This window comes from Vulpes lagopus, chromosome 3, assembly GCF_018345385.1.
Source record: "Vulpes lagopus strain Blue_001 chromosome 3, ASM1834538v1, whole genome shotgun sequence".
Taxonomy (NCBI): Eukaryota; Metazoa; Chordata; class Mammalia; order Carnivora; family Canidae; genus Vulpes; species Vulpes lagopus.
The window spans coordinates 35,569,063-35,582,731 of record NC_054826.1 but is presented as its reverse complement, the minus strand read 5'-3'; the positions used below and the strand labels follow the sequence as shown (position 1 = coordinate 35,582,731).

The 13,669-nt window shown below is 42.2% G+C and overlaps 1 protein-coding gene across 4 annotated transcripts in view; it reads right to left on the bottom strand.

The window, feature by feature from the left end:
* Positions 1 to 13,669, bottom strand: part of CYFIP2 (cytoplasmic FMR1 interacting protein 2) — a 124,560-nt gene that overhangs the window by 5,800 nt on the left and 105,091 nt on the right. For all 4 annotated transcript variants that reach the window (XM_041749174.1, XM_041749177.1, XM_041749176.1 and 1 more), the window contains 3 exons: positions 7,016 to 7,088; positions 6,451 to 6,545; positions 812 to 1,050 (listed from right to left, as the gene is read on the bottom strand). In XM_041749174.1, coding sequence (XP_041605108.1) covers positions 812 to 1,050; positions 6,451 to 6,545; positions 7,016 to 7,088 — 407 coding nt within the window. The remainder of the gene's footprint in view (positions 1 to 811; positions 1,051 to 6,450; positions 6,546 to 7,015; positions 7,089 to 13,669) is intronic.

Here is a 13,669-nt window from a genome sequence, read left to right as displayed (position 1 = left end):
CGTGCCGCAAGACCTCGACAGCATCCTGGGCAGGTCCAGAGGCTGCGGGGTCATCTCTCTGCTGTTTTTCTTATCCTCGAGCAGCAGCTGCAGCCCCCTAGGCAGGCTTCCCTGCTTCCCCATCACTTTGGCTAGAAGCGCAGGCCCAGCAGCTGTTCTGGAAACAGTTTGTCCAGCCCAGCCCAGCCCAGCCCAGTCCCAACAGCACTTCCTCAGGGAAGCCTTCTCTGGCCTTACTCGCTCATTCTCAGGGGCTCTTGGCTCCTGGAGCAGAGACCTTGTCTGCCTTCTTTATTGCACTACTCTTGATGGGTAGCTGGGTGAGGGAAGGAAGAACTGCAATCTGCTTCTGTCTTTTCTGATGACAAGATTGGGTTCCTTTAGAAGGTTTCTTGGTTTTCAAGAGTAGAGGCCTCACGAGCCAGACTAGTATGAGCAGTTAGGGCATGACGCTCTCCTGAGGAGGCACTTGTTGCTTTTCCTGGAATGTCCTCACCTCCTCTCTAAGAGCTGAATCCCAGACAATGTTCAAGGCTCAGTTCTACTATGTCACTTACATTCCAATAACCCACTCAGCTCTCTTCTCAGGCACCTGTTGCCCTTCCTGCCTTTGCTGTATGAGGCCAGGAACCATCTACTTTTGCTCAGCACTGGTATCTGTCTGGCACCTGGCACACAGTATGTATTCAATAAATAGTTGTCAGACAATCTGTCCCTGATCACTTTTCTGGTTGAGCTCTGGTAGCTTGGTGACTCTTGGTTGGGGGAGACATGGAAGCTGGGTGGTGACTCGCCATTCGAGGGTACTCACTCAGCCGTGAACTCGTTGGTCCCCACCGGAATGCAGTAGACGAACTGCATGGCGCTCCAGAGCCGGTGGAACTCCACACACTCATCGACGTGCATGACTCCATTGGTGGGCGGTGGGCCCCGCCAGATGGGGTCCTGCAGGTAGCTCCGAATGCGTGTCAGGATGACCTCAAACATGGATAGGCCACAGCACAACCGCTCTTTGGTCAGCAGGTCACCCTCCCGAGCGATGGCGATTTGCTGGGAACAGAGAAGTACATAAATCTTCTATCCTCACCCCAGACCCCATCTTCCACCTCTCACCAGAGATTCCCATACCCTAGGGCTGGCTGTACCTGGACATCTCACCCAGAGCTGGGCACTAACTTTGTAGGTCCTAGTGCAGTAGCAGGGAGTCTTGTGATAAGACTTACTTGTGGTAAGTAAAATCTAGGAGCCATCAGGGAGGAAGAGTCAAACTAAAAAAAATCCCAGTCTACCACATAATGAAATGCTATGTATCCACTGAAAAGATTGAGTCGTTCACACTTACTGAGAGTGTGTATAATACATCAGGCCCTGCTCTGAGCTATTTATTCCTCATACCAACCCCAGGAAATACATGCCATTGGCATCCCCATTTTACTGATAAAGAAACTGAGGTTCAGAGTGGCAGCCAACGAGTGGTAAAAGCTGGGATTTACATCCTGACAGTCTAGATCTATGAGTTAAATTGTTAAGTGAATATAAAGCAAGTTTCAGAAAAGGATGTATGCTATAATCCTATTAAAAACATCAACAACAACCAGGAATGGGATCATACCCAAAAGACTTGCCATACATCAAAAACTTGGCACTGCCCAACCACCCAAGAAGGAGGACACAGTCGATTAACTTAATGTCCAAAAGGGAAAAATAAACCAGTTGCTCAGCATAAATAAAAGTATTCCTGCAAAGAAAACAAAATAAAACAAAAAACAAAAAACAAAAACCCCATCAACAACATGTCATCCACAGGCAAACAAACAAAACTATATGTGGTGTGTGTGTGTGTGTGTGTGTGTGTGTGTGTGTGTGTGTATAAACTAGTTTAGAAGGAAATGTCAACTGTGGAACAGATGGGCTTGGAGAAGCAGGCAAGATTTTCACTTTTTACTTTAAATATTCCTGTACAGTTGAATGTTCTACAATAAGCATATGTTAGTCTTTTAAATTTTGCCACTGATTTTACAGGATCATTTCCTCCCATTAGAAGTCCTCTGACCACTGTAAACTATCTCTATTAATAATTTAAACTGGCTTCACATCTGGGTCCTGGTTATTGCATAACTAATAATCAGCTCACTAGACAAGCACATCAAAACACATTACTGTCTGCATTATGAGTAAAAATGTCTGGGGGTGGAAGTCTCAAAACCATTTGCAAATAGTAGATAGATTTTAAAATTTTAGGTCAAAGTAAGGTCTCGAAAGCTAGGGACATGGCTAGAGGAGGCTGGCCTCTGAGACGGAGAGGCCCATAGGGCACTCATGGGGTCTGCTCTCCAGAGGGAAGTCTCTCCAGACAGCTCATTTTATAGAGTACCTGGAGGAAGCCTACCTGACTTCTCCCTGTAAGGTCCCACTCTGGAACCCCTACAAGGAGTACAACCTCTAAATTAATCCACAGGGGGAAATAAATCAGGAAACATAACCCTGGGGTGTGTTAGAAAAATGGGCCATGAGCTTAGTTGTCATGACAACCATAAACTGAAAGAAGTCTAGGACAAAAAATGTGAATTAGGGAAGACAACATGTGTTTCAAGCATGAAGGAGAGGGAACCCTGGATTCACGGTGACTCATCTTGATTCCGTAGGCAGAGAAAGCTCCTGAGCAGAGATGAGACCACTCGAGTTGCCACAGTTGGCTAGAAATAGGTCTTAAAAAAAAAATCCTGTACCTAGTACTTGATTCTGTTCTTACATTAGGCAACACTTTACGCTGGTATTTGGACCCTGAAAGGGCTCTCCACTCAGAGAGTGCCTGGTACAGAGAAGATGGTCAGTAGATAAATAAAGGACCCATATTTGCTCTCAAGTCATGAATATTCTTCATAAATTAACACAGAGACTTCTGGTTTACTAATTAATCTCCTGTGCATCTAGTTAGTCTGAATCAATCCCCAGGGCCTGACAACCATGGTGGGAACTAAAAATTAGCAATGGGGTTTTGCTAGATTTATAAATCTACAGACAGACTTTGAACTCTGGTGACCAACCAAAAGGGCCCCTGATGGAAAACATTTAGGGGCTTTGCCCTTTCCTCAGAAAATCATTCACCCTTCAGTTTCTCCTGAGAACTGTAAAAGTAACACACAGTCACTTGGGTAAATATGGAAAACCACTTTCAAAGAAGTCATAAGAAAATAAAAATCTCCCATAAACCCCATTACCTAGGAATCAGGTTATCTTAAAATACAGATCTGTGATTTGTGTTAATGTGTGTGTGTGTGTGTGTGTGTCTATATTTAATAGAATTTGGATCATATGGTCTATCTTGCTTTTTTTTCTCTTTAGATAGCAGCAGGTTACAAAACCATTTCCTTCAATATTTTCAGTAACATAATTTTTTAATGGTTACTAAAATGGCCACTGATCGATCACCATTTATTGAGTCTTCTACTCTTACTGGTTATTTTAAAGTGTATATAAGTTTCATTATTAGAGACAATTCTTAAGCAACCATCCTTATACATAACACTTGTCTCTGATTATTTTCTTAGGATAAAATCCCAGGAGTAGGACTCCACAGTGGAAGTGGGCACATATTTTAAAAGGCTTTTGCAACATAGTAGCCAACTAGTCCAAAAGAAAGCTGCTCAAGTCTGCTCCTTGTACACTTTCGCTGTTGGCATTTATACTTTTTAGGGTGTCAGTTTTCTTCCATGTCCTTTTTCTTATGGGTGTGTCTATCCTTTTTGGCTTGCTTTGAAAAAGCGTATTAATGACTATTTGCAGCAAAGGCCACCACTTTGAGACTTGGTGTTATGTACATATATATATTGTGTGTGTTTCACATAAATCTCATCCATTTCTTTTCTATTCTACTCAGCGGGGGGGATTTTTCTTCTTCTGCCATTCTTCTCTGAGTTAACAAGGGAATAGAAAAAACATTGTGAAAATAAATGTGGAAATAAATTTCTGCACAGAATACTCTGATTACATTTAGTACCGTTTGGAGGAGAATGATACCTTGATAATCCTTTATGTAATACTTTGTGTTTTTTAAAAGTCTTTTACTTGTCCTTGTTTATCATAACATTCATGAAAGGCAGCTTCTTTTTTTAAATTTTTTTAAGATTCCATTTATTTATTCATGAGAGACACACAGAGAGAGAGAGTCTCTGCCACTCTCTCTCTCTCTCTATCTCTGCAGAGGCAGAGGAAGAAGTAGGCTACCTGTGGGGAGCCGGATCTGGGGTCTCCAGGATCACACCCTGGGTTGAAGGCAGGTGCTCAGCTGCTGAGCCACCCAGGCATCCCTCATAAAAGGCAGCTTAATGAAGGCCGCAAAGCAGGTGTTAGCCCATTTCAAAGGTGGGGAGACAAAGGCTGAGACATTGTCTAACACCAGATTATGCATTGGTTCAAGTGGGAAGCTGGGATGAGGCTCACTGCTTTCCACGATAGCACCTTAGCATGTCCCAGAAATAAATGCAAACAGTGCAACACCATTAAAACCTCCTGACTTTAAACATTTATTTGTCAAAATCTCCTCATCACAGACTTAGCTATTATGTGAGTCTCCTGAATCCCAGCTAGCTTGGAAGGTAATATTTCATTAGCTTTTCTTTGATCTCTGGGACGGCTAAATTTTGGGCTATTCCTTTGAGGGCCTTAGAAAACTGGCACTTCCTCTCCAGCAGAATGTCTAGGCTTTTGTTTGTTAAAGATTCGGCATTTGACAAATGGAGATTTCTATCAGTCCCAAGGAAATGGTGTTCACCAGAACAGGGAAGGAATTCACAGTCTTCTAAGTGGAAACACATGCCAAACCCTGGGTGCGAGAGGCCAGATTCTTGTAGGATGACACCAATAACAGAGCAGACACATTTATATGTCGCTTGCTGGCTTGGGGGATTTCTCCCTAAAAGGAAATCTTTAGAGGACTCCTCTGTTCAGCCTCTCAAGGCCAAAAAAGAAAATGTGTGTACTCCGCAGGATCTGAATTCTCCCTGTGGTGACTCAAAGAACCCAAATGCCACTGAACATTTAGTCACCATTTCCAGTAGGAGGTGGGTGGCACGCAGGTGGTCTGGCGAGGGTTGCTCATCAGCGTGACACCTGAGCAGATTGGGTCCTGCGATGTGCTCCAGATACTTGCCCTGATTTTTGAGAGAAGAGGCTGCCTTCTGCCCCCTGCTGAGGGTGTGAGTCCTTCAGACTCCTCAGCTTTTGTGATAAGAACAGAGAGGATCCCTGGAATGCAAGTCCAAGTGAAGATCTGAATCCTAAACCTTTTAAAAAGTTGGCAAAGGTGAATAAAACAGACCACCCCAGCTTGTCTCACCAGGATGCCCCAGTTCTCCTCCTTCAGAATTCCTCCCCCAGCCTCTCTCCAATGTGCCAGTTACTCAAATCAGTTTGAAAGGAGCCAGCACATGCTTTTGTTGCCTCCCTCCTCTCTTCTCTTCTTTCCTGACTCCTGCCACAGTCTCTGAGTTCTCTGAGGCAGGAGTCCTGCTCCACTCATCTCCATGTTCACAGCAACTGGTACTGGTTTGGAAAAGTTAATTTTATTTTCAAAGATTTTATTTTTATGTAATATACACCCAATGTGTGGCTCGAACTCATGACCTTGAGATCAAGAGTCACACACTCGAATGACTCAGACAGCCAGGCACCTCTGTAAAACTTCATTTTAATTACAGAATTAACTTATGAGCTTATTTGTTTTTGAAAATATTAGAACATTACAGATAAAGCTGAGGTCTCCTGAGGTCATCATTCTATCTCTGTCTCTTTCATCTCTCTTCAGAGAGTGTCGCCATTACGGACCATGAGTATGTCATGTTTTAGGAAAAGTTTCACTGAAAGGTTTTTGTTGTGTGCTTTCTTCCCCTGACCACGCACTTATGATCTGTCCACACTGTCACACCTAGATCTCATCTTTCCTCTTCATTATTATGTAGCCAGTAGTCAGCATTCAGATAACTTTAAAACCTGCTATTTAGTCAAATAACAACCTCTACTGGTTGTTTCTGTTTTTTTTTTTTTTTTATTTTAACAAACAATGCTATAGTAAACATCTGTGTTCCCATAAATGTTTTTCTAGCAAAGATATCCAGAAGTGAACTGCTGGTATTTGGGGTGTGTGGGGTTTTAATTCTCAGAGAGGACTTAGTAGAATTCCCAATACCTAACAGGAGCATATTAGATACTTGTCTGACTTCCTTGTTTCTTGGAATAATAGTTGATACAGGTGAGAAGAAAGAACTCAGGCCTGAGAAACAGCAAATCTCATTCCAGACGTGACCCTGCCACTAACAGGCTTTGTAGACATTCTTCCCCACTGTCTCTCTGGGCCTCAGTTTCCCTGCCTGTAAAATGAGGGGGTTGGGCCGAATGCTTTCCCTCGAAAGTTCCTTTTGGTTCTCAGAGTCTGTGATGGAAGGATCATACCTGAGGGGTCCCCAACCGCTCTATCAGTGGGACCAGGTGAAGCGGGGCATACTTGGCTTCCAGGCGTTTCATGCGGACCTCCAGACGCTCCCCTTCTGCAAAAGGAGCAGCAGAGCAGAAAATGAGATTCAGGGTGCCCTGGGGGAACTGAGGAAGGAAAAACTCTGAGAGGACCGGTGATGGATCTGTGTCCAAAACATGCATGGACTGTGTAGAACTGTTCTCCTTCATTCTCAAGTGTGATCAGAACTCATTATAAGGAAAAACATTCTGTTTTCTCTGTCCAGTGATAGATTATATATACCTTGTGGGGTGGTGAGTTCCTCATCATTCAAAAGAGTTAAACCAAGGCTAGGCAGGAATGCACTAGGGATGATCTAGAAGCACCAAGAAACAAGGCTTGGAGTATCACTTCCAATTCTGCAATTCTGTGAATACTGAATAGCTGCCCAAAGCTTTATTTAACCTTTTGCCTTTCTGACTGCAGGTCTGAGTTTATTGGGATTAAGCAAGCATGAAGTTCAAATGCAAGTTGGCTATGTAGCTGTTGTTAGTGGTTTCTTACCTTTGATGTAGACTCTAGGTAAGATATTCTGGAAGGGTGCAGCATGAAGCAAATCACAGACTTCCTCCTGAGACTGCAAACAGAGATAGAAGAAAGAAAGGGAAAACAAATCACATTTTAAACCACAAAGAATTTTCACTTCTAAAACCTTGAGCGTGAGCACCGCAGTCAGCCAGGGTTCAAATTTTGGCTCTTCCTCTTATTAGCTATGGCACCTTAGGAAAGTTGCCTAATCTCTTTGAGCCTATTTATTTACCTGCAAAATGAGGGCCAGAACAGTACTTATTTAAGGAGTTTTTGTAAGGATTGAGTGAGAAAATGAGTAACCGTATAGCATAGTCCCTGGCACGTCATGAGTGTGCAATACATTTTCATTATAATCTTATAAGGAATTTGTTGAGGATTTCAAATGAGTGACAGAGGAAATGATGGGCCCCAGACTCTTTGTCTGGTTGGTTGTGAGGCTTGTAGGCTCAAAGCAGGTGGTGGGTCAATCTGCCAATCCACTGATGCAGATGATTCTGTGAAAAGCCTGTGTCTGTTTGGTTTTCTCCACACCAGACACCAGCTAGTGAGAAGAGAGAAACTAGAACCCAGGACAGATATGTTTTGATGGTGACTTGTTATGCATAGAAGTGAGCTTTAAGACAGCTTAAAAAAGAGGGGAAAGTCTGGGGAGGACAGACATGTAAGAGATGGTTTAATGGGCTTGCTGTCCCGGGATCAGTTTATGAACACTGGATTTCAGAACAGAAGACAGGGTAAGGGGACCTAGAGAAGCCACCCTCCATGGCTCATGGTTTCTCTTCTTTAAACTGCAGGGATTTGGATTAGGTAAGATCCAGGCTTCATTCAACTCTGGCACTCCTGGATCCTAAGCATGTGAGAAAATCAGGATTGTGAGTGCTCTTGGCTTTCCTCACCCAGGCATGGGTGGAATATGCCATCCTAGAAATCTGGAAGGCTGGCTGCTCAAGAGGGGAACCCCAAAACTCCTTTTATATTCTAGGTCAGTCCTTGAAATGAGGCTAGCAGAGGAAAGACAAGTGAACCCTTCGAAGGGACTGACCTGAGTGTAATTCTCAGTTTTTTAGCCAGAAGTGAAAATTTCCCTCTTTCTTAATTAAACTATTTCTCTCATAACCACTAAATCAAATAACCTAGTACTGATAGTTCTCAACTCAGGTCCTTGGATTCATCATATAATCTAAAATTTGGCTTATTGGTCATTCAGGCTACTCTTTAATTTACTAATTAACATTGTTTGACTTTTCAATGATGAACCAGCCTTGCATTCTGGGAATAAACCTCACTTGGTTGTGATGCATTATCCTTTTTATACATTGCTGGATTTTATTTGCTTATTTTAACTCTATATTCACGAGGGACACTGATTTGCTGTTTTCTTCTTAAATGCCTTTGATTTTGGCATTAGGATAATGCTGACCTTCTAAGACAAATTGGGAAGAAATCCCTTCTTTTCTGTATTCCGGAAGCAACTGTGCAGAATTGGATATCCAACTGTGCAGAATTGGGCACTTGAGTGCTCCAAGTCTAGAATTGGGGTTGGCGAAAGGACCCATGTCCTTGATAAAATTTCTTTAATAGACACATGACCATTCAGGTTACCATTTTTTTCTTGAGTAAGTATTGGGGGTTTGTATGTATCAAGGACATGGCTCCTTTCACCAATCCCATGCTCCAGATTGGATATCTAACTCCTTGCTGGATATCACTGCTTGGATATTCCACACCTCAACATTTCCAAAGCTGACCTCTTCCCTTTCTCCCTGGGGTTCCTCTGCTCCCAGAATGACATGATCATCTCCTTATCTGCCCAAGCCTAAAATCTGGGGCTCATTTTCTCTCTCTTCTTCACTTTCCAAGACCATTAAGTCCTCATATCTTTTGCTTCTTTCTATGTTCCTTCCCACTGACCACCACAATGCTCCGAACTCCTTAAGCACGAGGTGCTGTCTCTAGTTTTGCCTCTTCTCCCTACTGAGTATAACAGTTTCTCAATAACTGATTAATGAATGCATATTTGTTATCTCATATTTTCTTAGATGAATAAATTTGTTTAGCCACATAACCAACCTCCAAGTATGAGAATATCATTACATACACTCACCCAACAGATATTGGTTGAATGCCTGGCACTGTTCTAGGCTTTGCAGATATGATGTTGAACAAGTTAGACTAGATCTTTGCCCTCATGGAATTTATGTTCTGGTTGATAGAGACAGATAAAAACAAGCAAACAAATCAGAAAATTTCAGATAGTGATAAAAGAAAATAGGGTAAGAGTCTAGAGAGTGACTGGGCATGGGGAATGGACTGCTTGAGGAAGGGTGGTTAGGGAAAATCTTTCTGAGGGAGAGATATTTGAAAGAAGATGGAATGAAGTGAGAGAGCCAGCCATGCAGATATGAGGTAAGAGCATTCCAGTACAAAGGCCCTGGGGCAGAAAGTAAGCTGGACCATAGAGATACCATGCTGGGAATCACAGGAGTGCTATGAAGTCTGGATTTTTCTGAAGTGCGATGAGGAACTATGTAGGTATTCTCAGCAGAGGATTGGTTACAATAGTTTCAACTGCCAAATTTTCCTCTTTCTTCTTCTCTTCCAAAAATTTCAGTTGCTCCTACAAATGTCTTCTTACTAGAAAAGTTGCTCGTTGCATGAACTATCAGCTTTCTCTTTTAATAATGAAATAAAATTGACCTTGGGTACCACCTCAGGGGATGGAGGAGAGGAATGTTCTGGGTCCTCTACAACAGGAGCAATGTTATTGCTTTACTCATTTTACATGATGAGCTTCTCCTTCAGATTTCTTTGGGAGGGACAAGAGTGTTCCATTTATCCCTCTCTATACATCCCCCTGTCCTCCAGTTAGCAACTATAGGATCAGAGGTGCTTTGGGGCAAGTGGAGGCTTCCTTGTGGCATGCTTCCTGTGTGCTCTCTACCTCTTAATGCAATTTGCTAATGAAGGTGAGGAAAGACAGAAGGGTGTGTTTCCTATTAGAGGTGGGAAAGTGTCTGCCTGAAAGGTCCCAAAGGCTGAGCTATGTGGTCATTTGCATAGTGAGGTGGCTACACACCTCACAGCACCTTTTGGGGAAGGTATCTATTTGGCATTCCTTAGATGAGGCCATTGCAACTAATTAAAATGTCCGGTTTAGGAGACATAAAGTCTTATGTCAGGGAGGCAAACAAGCCTCCATTGTGGGTATCCATGCTAACGGTCAACTTCCTCCTTATCTAATATCTATCTTAAAGGATCCACACTTGGACTTCCACTGTGCCCCCAGAACCCTTGGCCTGTGAAGCGCCCTGAGTATGGGTTTCTTCTCCATTCACTCCTGGTTCCTTCTGCTCCAGCCATAACAGCTTTTGTTATTTGAATGCCCTATCTGTGCACCCATCATAGAGTTTTTTTTACCTTCTCTCTGGAATGCTCCCTAACCTATCTTTTGCCCACACTCTCTTTGCTCCGTAAATTCCCACTCTCCTTTCAGATCTTAATTCAACCATCATTCCTTCAAAGGAGACCTTTTTAACCCCCTCAAGAAAGGGGGGTCTGAGCCTGGGCACATTCTTTTGTCATGTGTCCTCAAAGAATCAAGTTCTTTTCCTTTCAACACCTGAACTCAATTTATTTTATACTTTATACTTGCCTACCCATGACTGTTTGATTAATGTCTACCTCCCCCTACTGGAATTTAACCTTCATGAAGGTAGGGACAATGTCTTATTCTGACTGTATTTTATTCCCAATAGTTAGCACAGTGTCTCATAGATAGCAAATGCTCAGTAAGCACGTGCAAAAAAAGCTAAATGTTGGGACGCCTGGGTGGCTCAGTGGTTGAGTGTCTGCCTTTGGCTCAGGGCATGATCTTGGAGTCCCAGGATCGAGTCTCACATTGGGCTTCCTGCATGGAGCCTGCTTCTCCCTCTGCCTGCCTCTCTCTGTATCTTTTATGAATGAATAAATAAAATCTTTAAAAAAAAAGCTGAATGTCTGCAGCGTATAAGGGAACTAAAACTTAGGACAGAATCTCTCCTACTTGGGGTGTGGGCCCATATTATGCAGGCCTGCATGTTTCCTTTTATTACTAAGGAAAGTATTTTCTCTTCAGTTTTACTGATTACTCTGTATAAATTATATGAAGCATTAATGTGTGGTGGGATTTTCAGGTGTCCTTAATTTTCTATCCCTCTCTCTTTATGTTTTTTCTTACTTGTATATATTTACTGAATTTTTAAAAAAAGATTTTATTTATTTTTTCATGAGAGACACATAGAGAGAGGTACAGACAGCAGAGGGAGAAGAAGCTCCCTGAAAGGAGCCTTATATGGGATTAGATCCCAGGACCCCAGGATCACAACCTGAGCCAAAGGCAGATGCTCAACCAATGAGCCACCCAAGTGCCCTACCTAATGAATTTTCTATATTGAACATATATTACTTAAATTAATTTGAAAAACCTCTGGAAGTACCTACTTTTTACCTTTAAAATATGGAGCTTTGAGGGTTTTGGACTGGAATTAGAAGGAAGGAAATGAAATCCTAGCATGCCACTTGATCTAGCAAGGAATAACATCTGCACAAACTTAACAATGTATATAGTATATATTTTTGTTTTGTTTTCTTTAAGCTACATTTAAGGACAGGTTACAGATGCAGAAGAAAATACAAGGGTTACAAAAATACGGCTTTGACCATATAATAGTAAAAGTGAAGCTGACGCGAGGTAAGAGGTGGAAGTGTTAGAAATGGAAGTTGCGTGTGTGTGTGTGTGTGTGTGTGTGTGTGTGTGTTAATTTCCTCATCTTGCACAGAAAGGAGTCAAGATACTAAATAATGTTACTAAAAGAAGCAATGGCGGTATAAGCATATTATCTCTGATTCCAAAGGAAGCAACAGAAGTAATAAGTAACATAATCAAATATTAAAGAGGAAGAGAGAGGAGAGATTTAAATCAACTAAAAATCTCATCTTTCCAACTAGGCAGTATAAGTATTGTCTAGAGTTGCCAATTAAGAAATAGAAGCTATCCTATTATTAAGCAGCATTATGGTGAGAACAACGAGAAGAACCAGAAATAGAAATGATTACAACAAGTTGCCTTGGGGACTGGGATACAGGTGGGGAGAGGTGCAGCAGAGCCACGAATGATGTTTCTCATCATAAACTCATTTGTATTATTTGATTTATCATGTGCAATTAAGAACAATTTAAATGGAACGAAATGAAGAGGTTGGATTAAATGGTCTCTAAGGGTCTTTCCCTAGAACTGAGAATCTATATCAACACGTTTGCTTTGTTCTTCAGGGAACGAAAGGCAATGAGCATTTACTGAACACTAACTATGTGCCAGGTGCTTTGTACCCGTCATCTGCTTAGATGACTTTAGAATATCCTATGAGGTAGCTCTTACGATCTCCCTCCAACACACCAGGACATTGAGACTCTCAGGGAGGTGACATTTCCTATATAGGTCCACATGGCAATAAAGAAGCAGTAGGGCTGACAGGGTTAAGAGCAAGAGCCACTTTCCTTTGACACCCATTGCTTCTCCATGGCAACCCATGCAGCCAAAGCCTGAGGAAATGTGGAATATTTTCCCCCCTCATTATACATGCACATGATGAAAAAAAAGTATAGTTATCAAAAATAAAAACAGGAGATTGGTTAGAATCTCATCACCTGAGAAACTTTTTAGCCTCACATCTGATAGGATCACATCATTTGTTGCTTTATTTACTGGGCTTTTAGTCACAGCTACTAACATTCTTGAAACTTACAAAATTCTGACACACACACACACACACACAAATATGCATTTTGAAGTATGAAGAGTCTTGAGCTATCTTCTAGCTGATAAAACACGGAGTTACTAAAACTACTCTTCTGCAACCCCCAGACATAACCTCTATTCTGGATTTGTGTAAATAATTTCTTTGCAGGCCACTCATTTTTTAAGGTCTGCTGGTTGGAAACCAAGGTAAATAATAACTGGATCGCTCAGGGTAATTTACACCTATAAATTCCTTCTTTCCCCACCCTCCTAACCTCCATGCATCCTCATCCATCCCTCAGAGCCCCACTCAAGCTTCACCTCCTAGGTCGTCTTCTAAGACCCTCCAGTCTACAGTGGTTTTCTTTTTAAAAACTTAGCAAAATCCTTATTCACTCAGGCCCCATAAGCTGTCTGTAGGTTGAGCTAATCTAGCCCCAGACCAGGGCCCTAAAGTCTGTGGTTCTGATGAAGAATCAGAGCAGTGTCTCATATCCTATGATACCACTGATTGAGAGAGAGTCTTCTTGGAGGGACCAGTTATATGCAAGACCCACATTTGCTCTGACATGAGAGGACAACAAAAAGAATATACAGAGCATGGGTATAATATTATCTAAAGACCAAGCAAGATCTGAACACCTTCATTCTGGCTAGGATATAGTCAGCACAGAAAAGAAAGAAGTCATTCATTCATTCATTCAACAAATAATAGGCATCTATTATACACAAGTCTCTCTGCAAGGGGTGGAGACACGACAGTGTGGGGGGACAGACCTGATGCATGGTACTTGTCAAGGTGATGAGGAAAACAAGTAAATGGAAAATTGTGGCAAGTGCTAGAGCTGGGC